The sequence below is a fragment of the Mus caroli genome, chromosome 7, assembly GCF_900094665.2.
Source record: "Mus caroli chromosome 7, CAROLI_EIJ_v1.1, whole genome shotgun sequence".
NCBI lineage: Eukaryota > Metazoa > Chordata > Mammalia > Rodentia > Muridae > Mus > Mus caroli.
The window spans coordinates 45508654-45526483 of NC_034576.1; the positions used below are offsets into that span (position 1 = coordinate 45508654).

The 17830-nt window shown below is 51.7% G+C and overlaps 3 protein-coding genes, 1 long non-coding RNA gene and 4 other non-coding genes across 14 annotated transcripts in view; 7 read left to right on the top strand and 1 right to left on the bottom strand.

Annotated features, from left to right (window-relative positions):
• Klk15 (kallikrein related peptidase 15) overlaps positions 1–17830 on the top strand; it is a 642438-nt gene that overhangs the window by 313998 nt on the left and 310610 nt on the right. The window lies entirely within an intron of this gene.
• C7H19orf48 (chromosome 7 C19orf48 homolog) lies at positions 534–6184 on the top strand. 7 transcript variants are annotated; one of them, XM_021167375.2, is made up of 7 exons: positions 583–635; positions 1042–1220; positions 2046–2089; positions 3368–3425; positions 3867–3905; positions 4155–4186; positions 4478–6182. In XM_021167375.2, the coding sequence occupies exon 7, from the start codon at positions 4539–4541 to the stop codon at positions 5391–5393; it is 855 nt and encodes a 284-aa protein (XP_021023034.1). In that variant the 5' UTR covers positions 583–635; positions 1042–1220; positions 2046–2089; positions 3368–3425; positions 3867–3905; positions 4155–4186; positions 4478–4538; the 3' UTR covers positions 5394–6182. The 7 variants fall into 7 exon arrangements, with proteins under 7 accessions (XP_021023033.1, XP_021023037.1, XP_021023034.1 ...); XM_021167377.2 differs by having other exon boundaries at positions 585–635; positions 1055–1220; XM_021167376.2 differs by having other exon boundaries at positions 606–620.
• Positions 1884–1974, top strand: LOC115031671. The gene has a single exon (XR_003837336.1). It is a non-coding gene; the product is annotated as a small nucleolar RNA SNORD88 (small nucleolar RNA).
• On the top strand, positions 3698–3787 carry LOC115031670. Its single transcript, XR_003837335.1, has one exon. It is a non-coding gene; the product is annotated as a small nucleolar RNA SNORD88 (small nucleolar RNA).
• LOC115031669 lies at positions 3981–4070 on the top strand. Its single transcript, XR_003837334.1, has one exon. It is a non-coding gene; the product is annotated as a small nucleolar RNA SNORD88 (small nucleolar RNA).
• LOC115031672 lies at positions 4313–4405 on the top strand. Its single transcript, XR_003837337.1, has one exon. It is a non-coding gene; the product is annotated as a small nucleolar RNA SNORD88 (small nucleolar RNA).
• On the bottom strand, positions 5895–13379 carry Acp4 (acid phosphatase 4; the record flags this gene model as incomplete). The annotated part of the gene is made up of 11 exons (XM_021167373.2): positions 5895–6307; positions 7210–7388; positions 7476–7603; positions 7964–8046; positions 8133–8265; positions 8928–9023; positions 9103–9201; positions 9794–9940; positions 10679–10765; positions 10844–10948; positions 13353–13379. Coding segments are annotated over 11 exons (1497 nt in total), but the record flags the coding sequence as incomplete, so codon positions are not given.
• LOC110298269 lies at positions 15356–15810 on the top strand. The gene is made up of 3 exons (XR_002378358.1): positions 15356–15453; positions 15531–15590; positions 15708–15810. It is a non-coding gene; the product is annotated as an uncharacterized LOC110298269 (long non-coding RNA).

Genomic DNA, 17830 nt, shown 5'->3' on the forward strand with positions numbered 1-17830 from the left:
CCTGCCCTCTTTCTGGCACAGGGAATCCCCGCTTTTCTGCCCTAGCGTCCCCGCTCAGAGCCCGCACATCACAGAACCCAGTCCTCTAACTACACCACACCCATGGTTCCCTAAAAGTCTGCCAGTGTGTGCTGCTCCTGCCTCCCGCGCCGCAGCTGCGACTACTGCCTGGTGGGCCCTTTTAGCGGATCCCAACTTCTGCAGCAAAGAGCAGCTAGCCTGCCTCGCTGGCAAATCCGGGGACTTCCGGTTCTGGTCAAACCCCCCACCCCATGGGGGGCTTTCTCGTCCCGCCCTCTCCTTGGGAGCTGTCTAAGAGCTGCCTGACGGAAGTAACGGAAGAACCTTTCAGATATGTTCTTCATTCCCTTCATCCTCTTTGGGAACAACATACCTTATCACCTGATCAGGAATGTCCTAACGGCAACAGACGTTTATTCTTCCTGCCACCGTGAAAGCGGGATCCCCGGCTCAGGCGTAAGTGTGGACTACCTCAGGGCGGGGCCTAAGAGCCGCTGGAGGCGGGGCCTTGCGAGCGCGATGGGTGGGGCTGACGGGCAGCGCGCGCTATAAATGGGGACACGCGGCGGTGGCGCGCGCCTGTGGCGATCGCGTGTGAGGTGAGGTCTGTCCCGGTGAGTTTTTCCACGGTGTTGGCCTCGGTGCCTTCCAGTCGGCGGTGCTGCTTTGCGCCCTGGGAAGCACGTATCCCGAGGTGTCCGTGGCCTGGTCACGGGTGTACCTGTCGCGCGGACGGGCTCAAGGGCGCTGCTTGGGGCCGCGGGCGTGCTCGGGTTGGAACCAGGGTTTCTCTCAAAGGGGCGGATGCGGGTACATTCGGGACGATGCCTTTCGCCAGGTTTGTGGAGCTTGGGATGCCGGGCCAGGCCTTCCTTTGTCTTGCCTTAGCCGGGCTACGCCATTTCTGCTGCTCACGTCGCGGGTCTTGTCCGCCATCTTCCCGGGTTTTTTTAGGCGACAGGGAGGGGGGTGTGTGACATAGAATCTTTCCTCCCAGTGACAGCCCCGTGCTACCTGCAGGTTCTCTCCGTAGGAAAACTCTACCACTGCCCCTCCCCCGTGTGGGATTTTGGCAATTTTGTGCAACCTAGAACACATGAGGGCTGGAGGAGGATGGGGTGTAGGGGCAGATACACGATACGGAGTTACCAAGGCGGAAGTGAGTGCACGTGGAGGACTGGATTGCTTCGGAGCAGCAGGTAGGAGTAGACGAGGAGGAAGGGAGCCAGGCCTTTGTTCACCTGCAAGAATACTAATACAATGGCTACAGGATGGTCTTGTTGTAGGGCCTGATGGTACAAGCATTTTCGGCTCAGCTACTCAAGTAAATTACATATTTCTCACAAAATATTTTAACCACACCTTTGCCTCTAAACCAATCTTTTTCTGCCTACTTACTGGTCAATGCCATTATCACACTTGATTAGACTCTTTCCTCTTGGGATCCTACTGTTCTCTTTGTGTTCCTTGCTAAGACATCTCCCAGACGACTTTCACAGGGTGGTTCAAATCTGGCTGAGTAAGTCACTGGGCCTTCCATTTATTTATTTATATAAATATATGTATATAAGCCTATATTATATATATAAAATCTCAGCAGGGTTTTGCTTGTTTGCATTTTGCTCTGTAGAACCCCCTTCGTTCTCCCACCAGGCTCCTCAGAAGGATGTGTGTCTTTGCAGGTTGTGTTTTTCAAGGTTACGAGCCAAGACAGAACATCATGTCCATAGGGAATCTCTATGGACCTACTGGACTGGGGAACTTGGAGCATCTAGTGGATTTTGTGTTTGTCAATCTTTTCTATTGTGTTAGCTTGGCCACCATCCCTGAAGGCAAGTAGCCTTGACATTGCAGAAGGCCTGAGGCTCCTGTGATGTTTAGCACTGGGCTCCAAACATCCTTGAGGACACAGTGCCCCTCCAGGACCTTTGACACCTGGAGATCTGAGGACCTCTAAATTTGATGTTCTGTACCTGTGGGCTGTCCCCACACATAACCCTCACCAAGTCCTTTCGGTGTTACAGGTGTATCTTGAAGCCACGTAGCCATCCATCATCATCTTACTGTGGTAAGAACCTTTACTTTTTAATCTATCCACACTTAAAATAGTATGCCTTCCTTTTCAGTTACTTTCTATAAGTTTTATTTAATGAACCCGCAATTATAGGGTATTACATATTAAAACTCGTAACTTAAATGGGATCAGTCAGGTGTTGGTAAAGATCCCAGACCTTGCTGTTCATAACTCCATGCCAGTCAGTAAACCACCTCAATAAACCTGGGTGCTGAATGGAGCAGACACATCAAGGGCAGGTACCTTAGTCCTCTGTACAGTTACATAGAGAGGGTGGCAGTATTTTCTGTCTTCTAAGGGTAAGGACTGGGTAATGTACAGAAAGGACCAAATTTTCAAACTCAGTAGAGAACAAAATATCAGCATTAGCGCCTGCCCACTGGATTTGTGGACTGAAGACAGTGTGCCTTTGAACATCGCTTAGGGCCTAGCAAATAATTGTACCAAAAAAAAAAGGATACTTTTTTTTTTTTAAAGAACCTTGAATTTACATAGGTTCCATTATTAAAATAACAAGATTTAACAGAAGACAAGCATGTGTGTTATCTAAAAAGAACAAGTTCTCCGCTAAAGGGGAATGTCTCCTTGTTTCTTGGGTGTTGGGAACAGGGAAAACAGTGGCTCCACTGTTGACCTTAGGATGTTTTCTATCTGACCATACTGGGCTTGGGCTAATAACAAAGCGCGCTGCATAGCACTGAACACACAGAGTCTCTGTGGACTGGGCAAAGATGTGAACTGAAAAGGTACAGAGAGCTGGAGAGGAATTACTTTCTATAATTTGGATTTAATCAACCAACAACTATAGGGTTCAAGGCCAGCCTGTGCTATATATATATATATATATATATATATATATATATATATATATATAAATAAAACAAGACTGTAGGGTAAAGGAGAAGGGGGCCGGTATTTGAAGCAAATGAGTTCACCACATCTCACCAGGGTCTTAAGCAGGTGTCCATTTTTTGCAGAATGCAAAGTCATTACTTCCCCCAAGTTGCAGGGTGGAACGGTGGTGCTTACCTCAAACTCAGGCAGGTTGAAGAGTTGGTTTAGGGGGAAACAGGGCAGAAGCCACTTAGGAACTTGTTCACTCTACCCTGGAAATTCCAAACAGTCCTAGGGCTGAGCCATGAGACCAAGACCAGTCTCTGTCTCATTTGCCTCACATTCCCAAGGACACAGCAACCTCAGTCTACAGCATGCAGGTCAGTGTGGACAATTGAGGGGTAATTGTGGCACCTGCCTATAATCCCAACATTCCAGGTGGCTGAGGCGGGAGGATCCTGAGTTAACATCCAGACTGGACTACATACAAAAATAAGTGAGTAAGGTTGGGGGCGGGGGGTATAGATTGTATCAGAAATCTTCTACCTTGGGAGGTAGAAGCAACTTGGAAATATAAAGGCCAACTTTGCCCACATAGACTGTCTTAAGCAAGGAAACAGGGAAGTGTTACCCCTAAGGGTCCTGGGTTCTCTGAAACCAAGTGTCAGCCATTCTCTTGGGTGGATTTCTGAACACTGGACTATACTGTCCCCCTTGGGACTTCACATGGCCCTAGGACCTTAGAAAGGGAGGGTATTAATATTACCAGGACCCCTCTGATGTTCAGCACTGGGCTCTGACCATCCTGAGGACATGGTGCCCCCAGGGACCTTTGACACCCTGGGGTCTGAGGGGCCCTGGCTACAAAGGGAATGGATGGAGAAGCTGTGGTCTTTGTGAGTCTCGCCAGCCTTTCTCCTCTCCCTCCTGCCAACAGACAGACGCGGTTCCTTCAGACAACCAGACTTCCCTCCGGGTAAGCAGAGCGCTGCCTAAAGTGCTAGTACAAACAGCTCAGTTTAGACTCTGTGCTGTCAGTGTGTATGCTTGGGGACCCCCTTGATGTCCAGCACTGGGCTCTGATCATCCTGAAGACATGGTGCCCCCAGGGACCTTTGACACCCTGGGGTCTGAGGGGTCCTGACTACAAGGAGGAATGAATAGGGGGGTGCCATGGTCTTCATGTCCCTTGCCAACCTCTGTCCCCTCTCCTTCCTGCCTATAGGTGGTTTCTACAAATAGCCTACTTCCCTTCAGGTAAGAGCAGAAAGAGTGTCTGGAGTAGGATTCTAATGCTAATCACGTGAACTTGGTTTACACAAAAGAGTGGTTGAAGAAGCTAGACCAGATTGCTAAGAGATATCTCTGTCATGCCGCTCTTGGGAACCCCCATGATGTATATAGCACTGGGCTCTGACCACCATGGTGATATGTTGTGCCTCCAGGACCTTTGACATCCAGGAGTCTGAGGGGTTTCCATTCTAGGAGGATGCTGGGTGGGAGTGTAGCCCTTTGTCACCTACCAGCTTGCCCTGTGTCTTTTTGCAGCCTCTACGACAGCATTGCTTCTAGCCCTCTTGCTATTCTTACCTTGAGACTGTTGAGGGCCATGGCCGAGAGAGTGCTGGTGCCCACCCAGATAGGCCGGGGGGACCGCTACTACACGTACACGGAGTTGTTGGCTATCTCACGGCGTTTCAAGCAGAACCCCAATGAGCTCATGGTCACCTGGATCCTGCGGGTGTATGACCAGGGAGGCCCTGCCCTCTCCCTGAATTCCGGAGAGCTGGGGCTGCTGGGTGACCTCACCCATGATGCCATCTTTAACTACCGCTGCAAGGCCCTGCGGGGGGCTGGCTGCCAGACTCTCCTGAGCTGGCTGCTGCAGGCCTGGCGTCAGCGCTGGGAATCCTCCCTGCATTTTGAGGCCACTGAGTTACCCTTCAGGCCCTGGACCACCATGGAGGAAGGCATCCAGCTGGTGCGTGAGCTGGGCATGATTGAGTGGATCTACCTTGACCCAGAAGGGCCTGTGGACCTGGCCCCAGAGGATGTGGCCTTCACTCAAGGCCTGCAGCGGCGCCTGCTCACAGCGGCACCCTCTGAGCTGCGGCTTTCATTGGTCAGCCTGCTGGTACGTGGCATGACTGTATTGGAGGCTGTGATGGAGATCCAGACCATTGCTGATGTGGGTCTGCTCTGGCGCCAGAGCCATCCAGGCCGCACCAAGCTCATGTTGGGGCCCAACCCAACTCGTAAGGACCTCCTAGGCTGGCTGCTCAGCCATGGTGTACCCCGGGAGCAAGTAGACAGACAGCCCACCAAGGTACTCCTAGAACTCTACATCAAAGAAGCCAAGCGCAGTCGCGGCCACCCCAACTATGGGCTGAATGAGGAGCAGCCCCCACCACCCCCTTACTCCGACCAGGCCTGTGGGGAAGAGCAACCGGTGCGTCATGACTAAGTCCTGGTCTGATGTCAAGAAGACACTTACACCCCAGGGTCAAAGGTGGGAAAGAGAATTGCAGAGAGGCTGCCTGTAACCCAGGTGACTAGGAAGCAGCTTGGGGCGCATCGTCCCCACATTCCCACCCTACAGCACTTAATGCCAAGCTCGGTGGCCCCAAAGAGAAGTGTGCATGTTCCTAGCCACACCATCCATGTGGAAAGTGAGCCACAGGTGGCTATTGGTTGTGAATCTAGGGTGCTTATGGCCCTGGAATTAATCCCCTTGAGTTGAAGCTTAAGGCCATGCTAAGATGTGTGGCCACATCAGGGTCCCCACCCCTCTGCCTCCACATGGACCCCAAAGCACTACATACAGGCCATCTTGAATTTTTTACTTTTTCAATGCAACACTTACATAGTATTTTAGGTATAGGCCGCACTTCCATGGCCTTTTACTGGATGTTTGACACTGTAGGGCCAGTCTCCCTAGTGTAAAGGCTTAACATTGCAAACTTTTCTAATGCAGCATTTTTACTTTATATTTTATTTTGAGCTTATGTGACACTTTGGTTTTGGGGAGAGGAGAACCCCCTTTTGTAAAGATTTTGCTTTGGGGACCTTGTCCCCGTTTTCTTTTAACCATGCCCTTCCCTTTTGAAGCACCTTCCAGCTGGGTCTGGTCTCCCTGGCTGCACAGATGGCCCTTGGCCAATGCAGATCTGGATTTAGTGGAGGGGCGAGGTGGGCAGCCCTGGAACTTCTGCCTTCGTGAGTTTCTATTAAATGGCTGGTTCATTGCCCTCTGTAGGGTGTGCTGTTTGATTCGGTTCCGGCGTGGGTAGAATCTGGGTGATGAGCTGGGTCCAGAGCAGGTGAGGCACAGGCGCACTTGCCCACCTTTGGCCTGTTTCCAGAGGATACTCCAGCGGTCTGGTGAGGAAAGGTGGGCTGGTGGGGGCCAGTCACAGCCACTGGCTGGCCTTATCCCCTACCTCAGAGCCTGCATTTGATCAGACCCTCTAGTTCAAGCTGTACTTGGATTCCAGGGTATGTTCCTTAGGCTCTTAGGTCTTGATGTACCTCCCCCAGATAGGAAACCTCTCAAGACAGGGAACGCCTCTTAGCTTTCCCAGTGTTGGCTGGGGGGCTCTGGGGAATGATGAACACAAGGCAATGGGCATGGGGCTCCAGGTGATGGCAATGACACGGTGGCTGCTGGTAGGCTGCTCTTTAGTAGAAGGAGTTAAGCCCTCCACTTGAGGGAGGGCTTAACATAGTGGTAAGTATGAAGCTTACAAAGACACTGGTTACCTTAGACGATGCCCTGGGAGATTCCCTATCACCATCTGTTCTGCTACCAGTAAGAAGTAATACCAGGGGTAGAGTTGCTTAAGGCAATTCAGTCCTGTGTGCTCTCAGACTACAGGTTCCCACCTGCACACATGCTTATTGTGAGCCCCGACACCTGTATGTACAGCACCTGATTGCAGTGTCCAATCGAGCATAATGCTTGAGGCCCACCCAGCCTTCATCCCCACACGCGCATGAGCACAGTAAGTGACAAGCCAGAGCAGCAAGTGAGCACACGTGTTGGGATCCAGTGTCAGCTCAGGGGGTATTTTTGGGTCTATTCATCCCCCCTCACACAGTCCCTCCCAGGGCCCGCAGGCATCTGGGCCTCCAGGCCAGAAGGCCAAGCCCCAGGCTTAGCACAGCCAGCACAGCCACAGCTCCGGCCAGCAGGGGCACCGTGGCTGCAGGAAGAACATGGGGGTCGTGAATCCCAGGCCTTGGGAACTCCCCACTCCCACCCCAGCGTAGAGGGCTGTCACCTGGGGGGCTGGCAGGCTCATAAGAACCATGGCAGGGGGCCCCATGAGCTGGAGGCCGGGCTGGAGCTGTCAGCTGCTGGAAGCGCCCGAGTGGACAGGGAGCTGGGCACCCAGGGACCCTGAGTGGCAGGGGTGGGCGGGAGGTGTCATTGCGGTAGATGAGAGAGACAGTGACATTCCTGGAGGTGGAAAGGACAGTAGCATCACTAGTTCCCCATCCTAAGAAGAGCCCATCCACCCAACACCAAGCCATCACCCATCCTCACTCTCCATCTTCCTCCTCGGGTTCCCTGGAGCTCCCCCGGAATTCAAAAGCCATGCAGGCAGCGTAAGGTGGAGTGTTCCCATCGTAGAGGCCCAGGGCCCCCTGGAGGGCCAGCAGGGTGCTGTCATGCTGAAGAGAATTTCCAGGGATGGAAGCTAAATCAGAACCCCAGCACCTAGATTGTCTCCAGTTAGAAGTAATCCCAGACCACTCCCATTCACATCATAGGCATTCTATAATGATTGTCCAAACGTGCAAATTGTGACTGGGCAGTTCCCATTCTATAGTCAGTCCTTTCAGGACTAAAGTCTTGCTTCTCTGACCCCCTCCCTCATCTTTACTGTGTTTCTAATGCTGCAGTCTAAGTACTGTAGGAGATAAGGGTGAGACAAGGCAGGAGACTGAGATTGCATAGCCACTGTAGTCTGACCGCCACCACCACAACCCCTGTCACTCATGCAGCAGTGCCTGCCCTTCCCAAGGACTCACAGCTGAGTACATGACCATCTTGAGGGGCAGCCCAAGGCGCTGGGCCCGGGAGAAATTGCTGAGAATGGCATCCAGCAAGATCCCTGAGAGACAGACGGGGAAGAGAGTATGTAGATGTCCCCTCCACCTGCAAACCAGCTCCCCCAAGCCCACAGACCCCACACCTTACCCCCTGTCAGCTGGGCCTTTTCTGCTGCTCGGGGTGGGCCCACATGGGCCCTGATATCCAGAGCAGAAATTTGTGATAGAGTCCTCAAGACATCTGGAGAGGCCCAGGATGGAAGGTCAAGACCATGGGCACGCTGAGGGTGGAGAGAGAAAGGGTCTCAAGTGGGAGTCCTCGGTCACCCCCCCATTTGTTTTGGGGGGTGTGTGTACACCTAGGTTAGAGGTTATCTGCTTATGTTCCTCAAGCCTGGCCCACCTCGTTTGTTTGAGAGCCTCACTGGCCTGGAACTCAACAAGTAGACCAGGTTGGCTGGCTACTGAACCCCAGGATTTTCCTGTCAAAGCCTCATCAGCAGGATTTCCGTGTGACCTGCTGCACCCAGCTTTTTCATGTAGGTGCTGGTGATCTAAATTCCTCATGTTTGTGTGGCAAGCACCTTACAGCCAGCCAACCCTCCAGACCCTGGCCCTCATTCAAACCCCTCAAAGATCAGCTCACCACAGTATGAGCCAGACCAAGTACCAGACCAGAGTCCTTACCAAGCCCTGTGGGACCAGAGATGCCTTGGAATCTGACATTCGGTTTTCTAGAAAGATCCAATGAAATGGTACCAGGAAAGGAGATTTTATATATACATATATATACTATGCCACCATCTTACCAGCCTGTCACTATCCCCACCATGCAGATGGGGAAACCAGGGTACGCAGAGCTAAATCTCTTGCCCTGATAAAACAACTAGGACAAGTGCATATTTGAAATTCCCCAGATGGGAGAGGGGAGAAAAGGACTCACCTGGCAGATCAAGGTATCCAGAACTTTCCATGCTCTACGGAGTGGCTCTCCAACCAGGGACAGCCCAGTGAAGTTGCCCAGGCGGGTCAGGAAGTCCTGAGTGGAGATACAGGGCTGGGTGAGCCTACCAGTCGTTGCTTGGTGCCCAGCCACACCAGCCCACACCAGCACTCACCGTCCAGCCCTCCAGGGCCTCCTGGTAGTCAGCTGCCTCCGTGGACTCTCGTAACAGCTCATGGTATCGAGGACAGCTGCGCATGGGGAACCTCAGCAACTGGGGAAAACTGAGGTTCAGGGAAGGCAGCAGCAAAGTCTGGGGTCTCACAGTTGGCCATGGGGCCGTGGTTTCTGGCCCTCGACTCTCCCAGTTTCCCCTGTTATCCAGCTGTGCTGGGCAGGGGTGGCAGCTTACCAAGTCTGGACAGCTAGCTCTACCAGGGATAACCTTTCTGATCTCAGCTGTTCTGGGCTTCCAGAAACGGATCCACTAGCTTGGAGCTGCCTCTTCCGCTCTCCAGCTCAGTATTGGGCTTTATTTCCATCCTTTTTTGTATGTGTGGTGTTGGTTATAGAACCCAGAACCTTGCACAGGCTAGGGAATCCTTCTACCTCTAAGCCACACCCCCCAGCTCCTCCCTAGGGGATGCTAGGTAGGTAGTTTACCACTGAGCCACACTCCCAGCCCCTCCTCACTAGAGGATTCTAAGCTAGGGGGTCTACCCCTATACTACTTTCCACTCCTCTTGTTAAACTGTTGTTTGGTTGGATTTTTGTTTTTTTCATTTTGAGAAAGTCTCATTAAGGTTCCCAGAATGAGATTAAACTCAAGATTCTTCTGTCTCTCCCACCAGATGAAGCCCCCTGACCTTGTCCTCAGACACAGGCACTGTGTGCACTGGAATGGGCTTCCAGTCAGTCTCAGGACTTCCAGGGGCAGCCTCAGGGAAGAGCCCAGCCAGGTTGGCTTGTGCACTCTCCAATGTCCGGTCAAAGTCTGTGCTGCGGATGTACACCTGGGGTGGATGAGGGCAGCAGAGCAGGTGGACAGGCCAAGGGTCAGCAGGGTCTCAAATCAAAAACTTCAGACTTAGTTTGGAGTGCGTAAGGTTAAAGGTCAGGAAGGGGGGGTCAAAGGACAGGCATTCAGGGTCAAAACTCAAGGTGAGTTCATGTGTCTAACTTTCAGCTTTGGAAGTTGGGATCAAAGGTCAGAGTTGAGTGATGTGTTGGACTGCTGGGGTCTACTGAGATCAGATCAAGGGGACTGGGAGTAAGAGATCAAGATGTAGAAGGTGGGATCTGAATACTAAATTTGATTACACAGTCCTCAGAGAAGTCAGGGGCCAGCCAAAGGAAGTGAGAAGACAGAAAAGGAAGGTCAAAATGCTGATGGTAGGGAGCAAAGGTTGGAGGTTGGAAATGGGGGTGGTACTCAGTGGTGGAGGGCTTGCCAAGCATGCGCAGGTCCAGATCCTTACCAAGAAACCCCACCCCCTAATAGACATCAGGTGGGCAAAGCAAGCATCAAAGACAGTCGGGTTCAAAGGTCAGGAGGTCAGGATGGGGCAGTTGGAAATCAAGACAGAGGTTGAGGTCCAGTGAGTGGTAAGACAGATAGTTTGAGAGATCAGAGGTCGGTATGGATTCCCTACTGACTTAGAAGCCCACAGGGGTGCAGGTCAAATAGATGGAGATCAAAGACAAGAGGTGAAGACCAAAGGGGGCTCTGGGGACAAAGGTCAACAAAGTACCTCTTCGCGCTTGTACTCAGGGCTCAGAAAAGCCTTGTAACGCCTCCTCAGAAATCGGCCCAGTTCCAGCTGCTGGCGGATCCCCTCCTGGGGACAGAGTGGGGCCTCAGCAGACCCTCATCGCCTGACCCCTAGCCCTCTTTCTCACCCCATCTCCCTCCTCACCTTAGTCAGTTGGCCCAAGCCTCGAGGCCACAAGGTGGAGGCAGCCTCCTTGTGTGGATCTGTGGGGTAGGAGGCCAGTGGGGCCCGGTCGCCATGTCGGAACACCTGGGGATGTTGGAGAACCAGGTCAGGACTGACTTGGAAGGTAGAGGGTGGGTCAGGTGGGGTCGGGGGGCTTCGCACCAGAGCCACAAATAACAGGGGCCCCTCCGGCAGGGCCCGGGGCAGCAGCAGCAACAGCAGCAGCAGCAAGGGTCCGACGGTGTGGCCCTGAGACCCGGGCTCAGCCATTTCCACAGAGAGCAGACGCTGAGCTCAGCCTCCGTCTGTGCTGTGGCCTCACCTGCTCATTAGCCTCAGACTCAGCCCCCTGCAAGCCCTGCAGGCCCCAGCACGTTCCCCAGCACTGAGGAGGCCTGGGATTAACCTAGTTCATCTTCACAGACCCCCCAGGAGATGCCCATTTGGCCACCAGCATCTATAACTGTGCTGACAGGGAAACCGAGGCACAACAGGATTACTGACTTACCTGAGGAGATATGTAGGAAATGGCAAAGCGGAGAGGTAGTTACAGGGACACCCCCTGCCTAACCCCCAGGCCTCTCCATGGCTCCTGGTTTTCCTAAAATGTCAGGATTTATTGAGGCCTCCTTGGACTTTTTGAAAATTTTGTTTTTTCCACACTGCATACACCTGGTTAAAGCCAACAGGGCCCTGCAGCCAAATTCTCAAGCCAGAAGTCAGACGGACTAGGTTCGATGCTCGCACAATTACAAGGTGTATAGTATTAGGCACGATACTGTACCTCTGTGTGCCTTCATCTCACAAAACCGATCAGACAAGGTCAAAGTGCATTAAGCACTTAAGACCACCCATTTGCAGAGAGGAGCTGTTAGGAAGTTGTGTTGATGACCACATAACAAATGACCCTAAAATTTAGTGATTTATGTGTGTGTTCATGTGTGTGGAGGCCAGATGTCCGGTGTCTTGTTCAAACAGTCTCTGAGACAGGTTCTCTCACTTATCTTGGAACTTGCTGATTCAGAATAGACCAAGCTCCAGGAATCCTCCTGTCTCAACTTCAACAAGCTCTAAGATTGCAATTACAAGCTGCCATGCCAAGGTCTTTCACACGGGTATTGGGGAGATGAACTCAGTCCCCAACTTGCTTGTGGGGCAGACATGCCAATGAACCACCTCCCTAGCCCCAAGCTGAACATCCTAAGACAGTTGTCATTGCTCATGGGCTTCATGGGTCGAGTTGGGAGGGCTTAGCTCAGGAGGGAATCTAGCTGTTTACTTTGGAGTATTTGTTTGTTTGAAGTGGTGGTTTGAGACAAGATCTCACTGTGTAGCCCTAGCTGTCCTAGAACTCACTATGTAGACCAGGCTGTCCTCAAATTCACAGAGTGAATTCGCAGCCTCGCAAGTGCTGGGATTCAAGGTGTGCTTCCTATATCCAGCCATGATTTTATTTGTATTTTGTGTTTCTATGTATGTGCATGAAGTGTCCGTGGAGACCAGAAAAGGGCATTGGATCCTCTGGAACTGGTGTTATAGATGGTGGTAAGCTACTGTGTGAGTTCTGGAAACAGCCCGGGTCCTCAGCAAAGGCAGCCCAAAGCAGCTGGGTCTTGTTTAATACTACTAGCATTTACACACATGCTAAACAAGTGCTGTATATTACATCTTTAGCTACAACACCCATTCCCCTTCTTAAATGTTGTAGACAGAATTGAACTACATTGCCCAGGCTAGCCTTGAACTCACTGTAGCCTGGGCTGGCTAGAACTCCCAACACCGCAACTTCAGCTTCCCAAATGCTCAGATAGCAGCCGAGTATCACCATGGCTGCAAAGATTCTGTTAATTCCAACCAGGCCTGCCTTTAATCCTAGCACTCAGGAGACAGAGACTAGGTGGATCTCTGAGCTCAGGGCCAGCTTAGTGTATGGACAGCCAAGGTTACATAGTGTAAGACCCTGTCTCAAAAAAAAAAAAATGTTAATCCCAAAGAACAAAATGGAGTGGGGAGCAAATTCTGCCCCCCCCCAGATGGTGGCTCTGTCTCCTGGGATCCTCACTCCCTGCTGCTGTAATGATTGACTAAGCAGTGGCAAAGGACCCATGACCCCCAAGCTGCCCTGGAGGTCCCAGGTCCACAGTTTGTGTGACTGGCTGGAAATCAAGATGTCCTCACATCACACTTCCACTACCAGCTATAAAGTAGAACCCCACTCCCTGCCCCTCCCGCCTCTTGGAGATGTGTTCCACAACTCCAGTTTCAAGGCCAGCTGTGCCACTTTCCCTCAGCTGTCACATCACCATTGGGTGACATAATCTTGTGTCCCTGCCTCTCTCTATGAATATATGTGTGTTTTTATATGAGTATACTGTAGCTGCCTTCAGACACACCCAGAAGAGCTCATCAGATCCCATCACAGATGGTTGTGAGCCACTGTACTGAGATTTGAACTCAGGACCTCTAGAAGAGCAGTCAGTGCTCTTACCTGCTGAGCTATCTCTCCAGCCCCGTATGTTCATTCTTTTTCTTCATGAAAAAAAAAATGTATTACACTTGTGAAGTGGGGGCTCCCAGATGCCACAGTGCACATGCAGAGGTCACAGGAGAACTTGTCAGTTCTGTGAGTTTGGAGACATAAACTCAGGTTATTAGCCTTGCCAACAGACTCCCCACTGAACTCTCTCAACAGCCCTTCATCTTTATTCTATTTATTAGTTTATTCACTTAGTAACAGTGTCTCATTGTCTCAGGCTGCCTTTGAACTCTCTATGCACTTTCTAGCTGAAGATGACTTCAATCCAAAAAGAACAGCAGTGTTGATAACCCAAGAATTTACTCCATGTCCAGCATGGTGAAGCAGTTAGTTTATTGGAGTCTCTCACGGGATTGTGACTCAAAAGCAGCTGCTGCACCGGAAAGTTCTAGACAGATGATGCAAGGAAGACAGATGTGTTGCCGGGGTCCTCTGTACACCTCAAAGGCAGTTCCACTTAAGAATTTTCTCTTGGGGGCCTGAGAGATGGCTCAGAGGTTAAGAGCACCAGCTGCTCTTCCAGAGGTCCTGAGTTCAATTCCCAGCAACCACATGGTGACTCACAAGCATCTAGAGAGATAACCATAAGATCTGGTGCCCTCTTCTGTCCTGCAAGCATACGTGCAGACAGAATGCTGTATACATACTAAACTAATAAATCTTTTTTTTTTTTTTTTTTTTTTTTTTTTTAAGAGTCTTCGCTCCAGCAACCACCTACGTCTTCTATAATGGGTGAATCTGGAAAAATGTCTTGAGTTTTGTGAGCCTCTTGAGCCATCTTCCCACCCTGGACTGCAGAAACACCTGCACCACAAACAGAAGTGCTCCTCTGTGTAGAGGTCAGAGGTCAAAGCCAAAGGTCTTGTTTGATTGCTTTTCACCTATTGTGATCATTCTCACTGAACCTGGAGTTCACTGATTTGGCCAGCAAGCCCCAGGAATTCTCCTGTCTCTACCTCCGAGTGCCGAGGTGGCTGGCACAAGCACCATGCCTGGCTTTTTATAGGCGAGCTAGGGAATCAAACTTAGGTCCTCACGCTTAAGTACTTACCCACTGAGCCACCCCCGAGCTCCTTTGCTGGGGATTACTTTAAAAATAGCGAAGACATCTTTGTGACTCACCGAAGGTCATTCCACTGGCAGGTGTCAGAGCTGGGATTAAGCCCGCACTGGCATCACCCCAGGTGGCTTCTCACCATGTGTGTCCCCCTCTCAGTGTCCAGCCTGAGGTATCACTGCAAAGAGCGGGCCCCTCCAGTGGTGCATTCCTCTGTGCACAGCTGGTAGCCATCAGCAGGGGGTGGAGGCAGTTTCACGCACACGCACACGCACACACACACACACACACACACACACACACACGTATCTCCCCTCTCCTCTGTACCTCTAATAACCTGGAAAGTCATTTTAAAGGTATAAAGAGGAGTCAGGAACCTACAAAGAACACTGAGTGGTCACAGTCAAAGTGCCTTGCTGCTGTCTCTGTGGTCCAGAGGTCAGAAGCTGCCACCCACCAGCACCAGGCTTCACAGCACGATGAACATTCTGCCACCTTCACAAGCTGGGGGACCAAATTCTAGGCTAAGTCCTGACTGTTAGTTCCCACCCTTGCATCAGGCAGAAACAAGGGTGCCATTTTGCCTGTACCACTGGACCCCATCTTCACACCTCAGTCATTCTCCTGCCTCAACATACCAGAGCCAATCTGTTCCTTCCCTGCTCACAACTCTCCCATGGCTCCCCAGAACACTCTAGGGAAGAAAAGAGAACCCAGTGTGGGGATCCAGGTCCGTACTCTCCAATCTCATAGGTCTTCATGCTGGATTTAGGTACCATGAGTGACGTTACACACCCACATCCCCTTCCCCACCAATCCCCAGTGTGAGTGTCTCTTCTACCCAAAATGCCCTTCCCTGGTCTCCATGGTCACCATTCTGGTCTCCCCGACAACCCCCTCCCATTCTCGGAGCCTCTTTCCTGTCTGACTCCGAGGTCTGGGTGAGGGAGGCCAAGTGCTGTGCGGCTAGGACCCATGGCTATGAACTTGCAGGAAGTGAGGACAGGTGAAGGGGCTGGGGCAGGGGTGGGGCTAGGGAGGGGAGGGAGCTGACTCCTGACCTCCTCCCCCAGAATGTGACCTTGGCCATGGCCGTGTTCACCATCCTAGCCTCCATCTACTTCTTCAACAAGGTGAGGGGGAGACGGGGTGGGAGGGCTCTGTCTCTCCTGTCTCTCTTCATTTGGCCCTGGAGCTTTTACTGTCCTGAACTGCCCTGTGTCTACATTGTACTTCTATCTCTGCTCTAGGCTCAGCAGTAAGAAGGCATGACGCCCCAGTCCACCAGCTTGGCTCCCGCCTGCTCTGCCATTGTGCTGGCCTCTGAGATCCAATAAATGTAACAGCACCAGACCAAGGCTCCCTGCTCCCTAAGCCCTGCTCCCCACAACCCAGTTCCTCATAGGTCCATGGACTGCACACAACCATGGATCACAGCAGGAAGATGAAAAGGAGAGACCTGGTCCCTAGATCTGAGGGAGGAGGCTAGGGACCTGTCCCTCCAAGTCTATGGGAGGAGCCTGGGCCCTGGACCTCTGAATCTGAGGGAGGAAGCTGGGTCCTGGACCTCTGGGTCTGAGAAAAGAGACTGGGTCCTGGATCTCAAAATCTGTGGGAAGAGGCTGGGCCCTGGACCTCCAAGTCTGTGGAAGGAGGCTGGGCCTTGGATCTCTTGAGTCTGTGGGCGGAGGTTGGGCTTAGAGTCCTATGTCTGTGGGAGAAGTGCTGGAGTCTGAACCTTTGGGTCTGAGGGAGGAGTGCTGGAGCTTGGACCCCTAGGTCTGAGGGAGAAGTGGGTTTTGAAGAATGCGTAGGAATCTTTAGGTCACATGAGTATTTAAGGGGCATTTCAGCTGTGAGTGCCAGGGCACAGAGAAGAACTTCCAGGGTCCGATTCTCCATCTGGCACTAAACAGCTTGCTCAGGACTTCAGACCTGTCTCTCTGAGCACTCCTACCCAGCAAAGGTGAAAATCTGTCTAAAGGAAGGCCACACTAAGGATTGCCAGAGATCAAAGGTGTTGCAGATGTTGCAACTGTGTGTAAAGAGTCTGGATATAATTCTTTTCCTGGTTATCTTAAATGCTAATATTTCTTCCTTTTATTTTTTTTCTTGTCTTAGCAAACTCCTATTCAACTGTTATCACCTGCCATCAAATCCCTTTCCAATAGAAGTGTCCAGAACCCCAAAATAGAGGGGATCTATTAGCCCACTCCAACCTTCCTGCCTCCTCCAGCCTCCCCAAGTGAATGCCCTGAGGGACACACCTGCCCAAGAAAATTCATTTGTATGCTCTGGGTCTTCGGGACAAGGACTAGAAATTTCCAGTCATGAACAGATTTGTAAATCCGTTTAGTTCAGATCCGCGCAATTTTAGTGGGTTACAAGCAAACTGAGACCAAGCCGAACTAGCGGTCGCGCCCTCTGTTGATCAGAGCCAGTAACAGCACCCTTTGTCCTCAAATGCAAGGACTCCTTGTACGCAAAACCAGAAATGGACGCACGGTGGCGGTGTCAGACTATTTTCCTAGATTTTAATTGGCAGGAGACTGAGACTCCTGCCTGAGCTCTCAGCCAGGTATTTCCCAAGCATCCACCTCCTCCTGTAAGTAGAGTGGCCTCTCCCTCCCTGCACCTCCCTACCCACAGGGCTCACACCAGGCCTCTCTGCTATACCCTTAGCCCCGTAACTCAAAAAACGGCTGAGCAGCCGCACCCTAACGGCTTTTCACCTGCTGTGCCACACACTCCGAGCGGGCTGAGGAGCCCTTGGCAACCCCTAGTCTGCAAGTCCTCCATTGAAAGCTTCCGGAGCAAACCTTCCTGCCTCACCCCTTCTCTTCACTCTCCAGGTGGACTTGGCTGTCAGCGGTTTTTCAACCGCGGAACCAAGTCAACCTTTGCGCACTCCACATCCCTCCTTCCCCCAGGGCTTGACCATTTATGTGGTTTCTGAGTCCTCGGGGAGCTATCAACTTGGCATTTTCTCAACCGCAGTCCAGCGGAGATGGATGTGTCTCGGGCCAGCGCTGTGGAGAGCCACTGAGGGCTTTGTCAATTCCCACCACTGGGCTTAGGGTGGGACGGAGCATCGATTCTGCTCTGAACGTTCCCCAGGGTGCTATGAATGGGCAGCTGGGATTCTGAGGCTCCTTATCCTGAGGAAGCTGAGCGCTTCGAAAGGGTAGCTCTGCTGCCCGGGAAATTCTTTCACAGACCTTTACTCAGACAAAGATGGGATTTTTTTTTTAATTATTACTATGCTTATTTTTAAAAGTAAATACTTGTTTTTGTTTTTCGAGGCAGTGTTTCCCTGTGTAGCCCTGGCTGTCCTGGAACTCACTCTGTAGACCAGGCTGGCCTCGAACTCAGA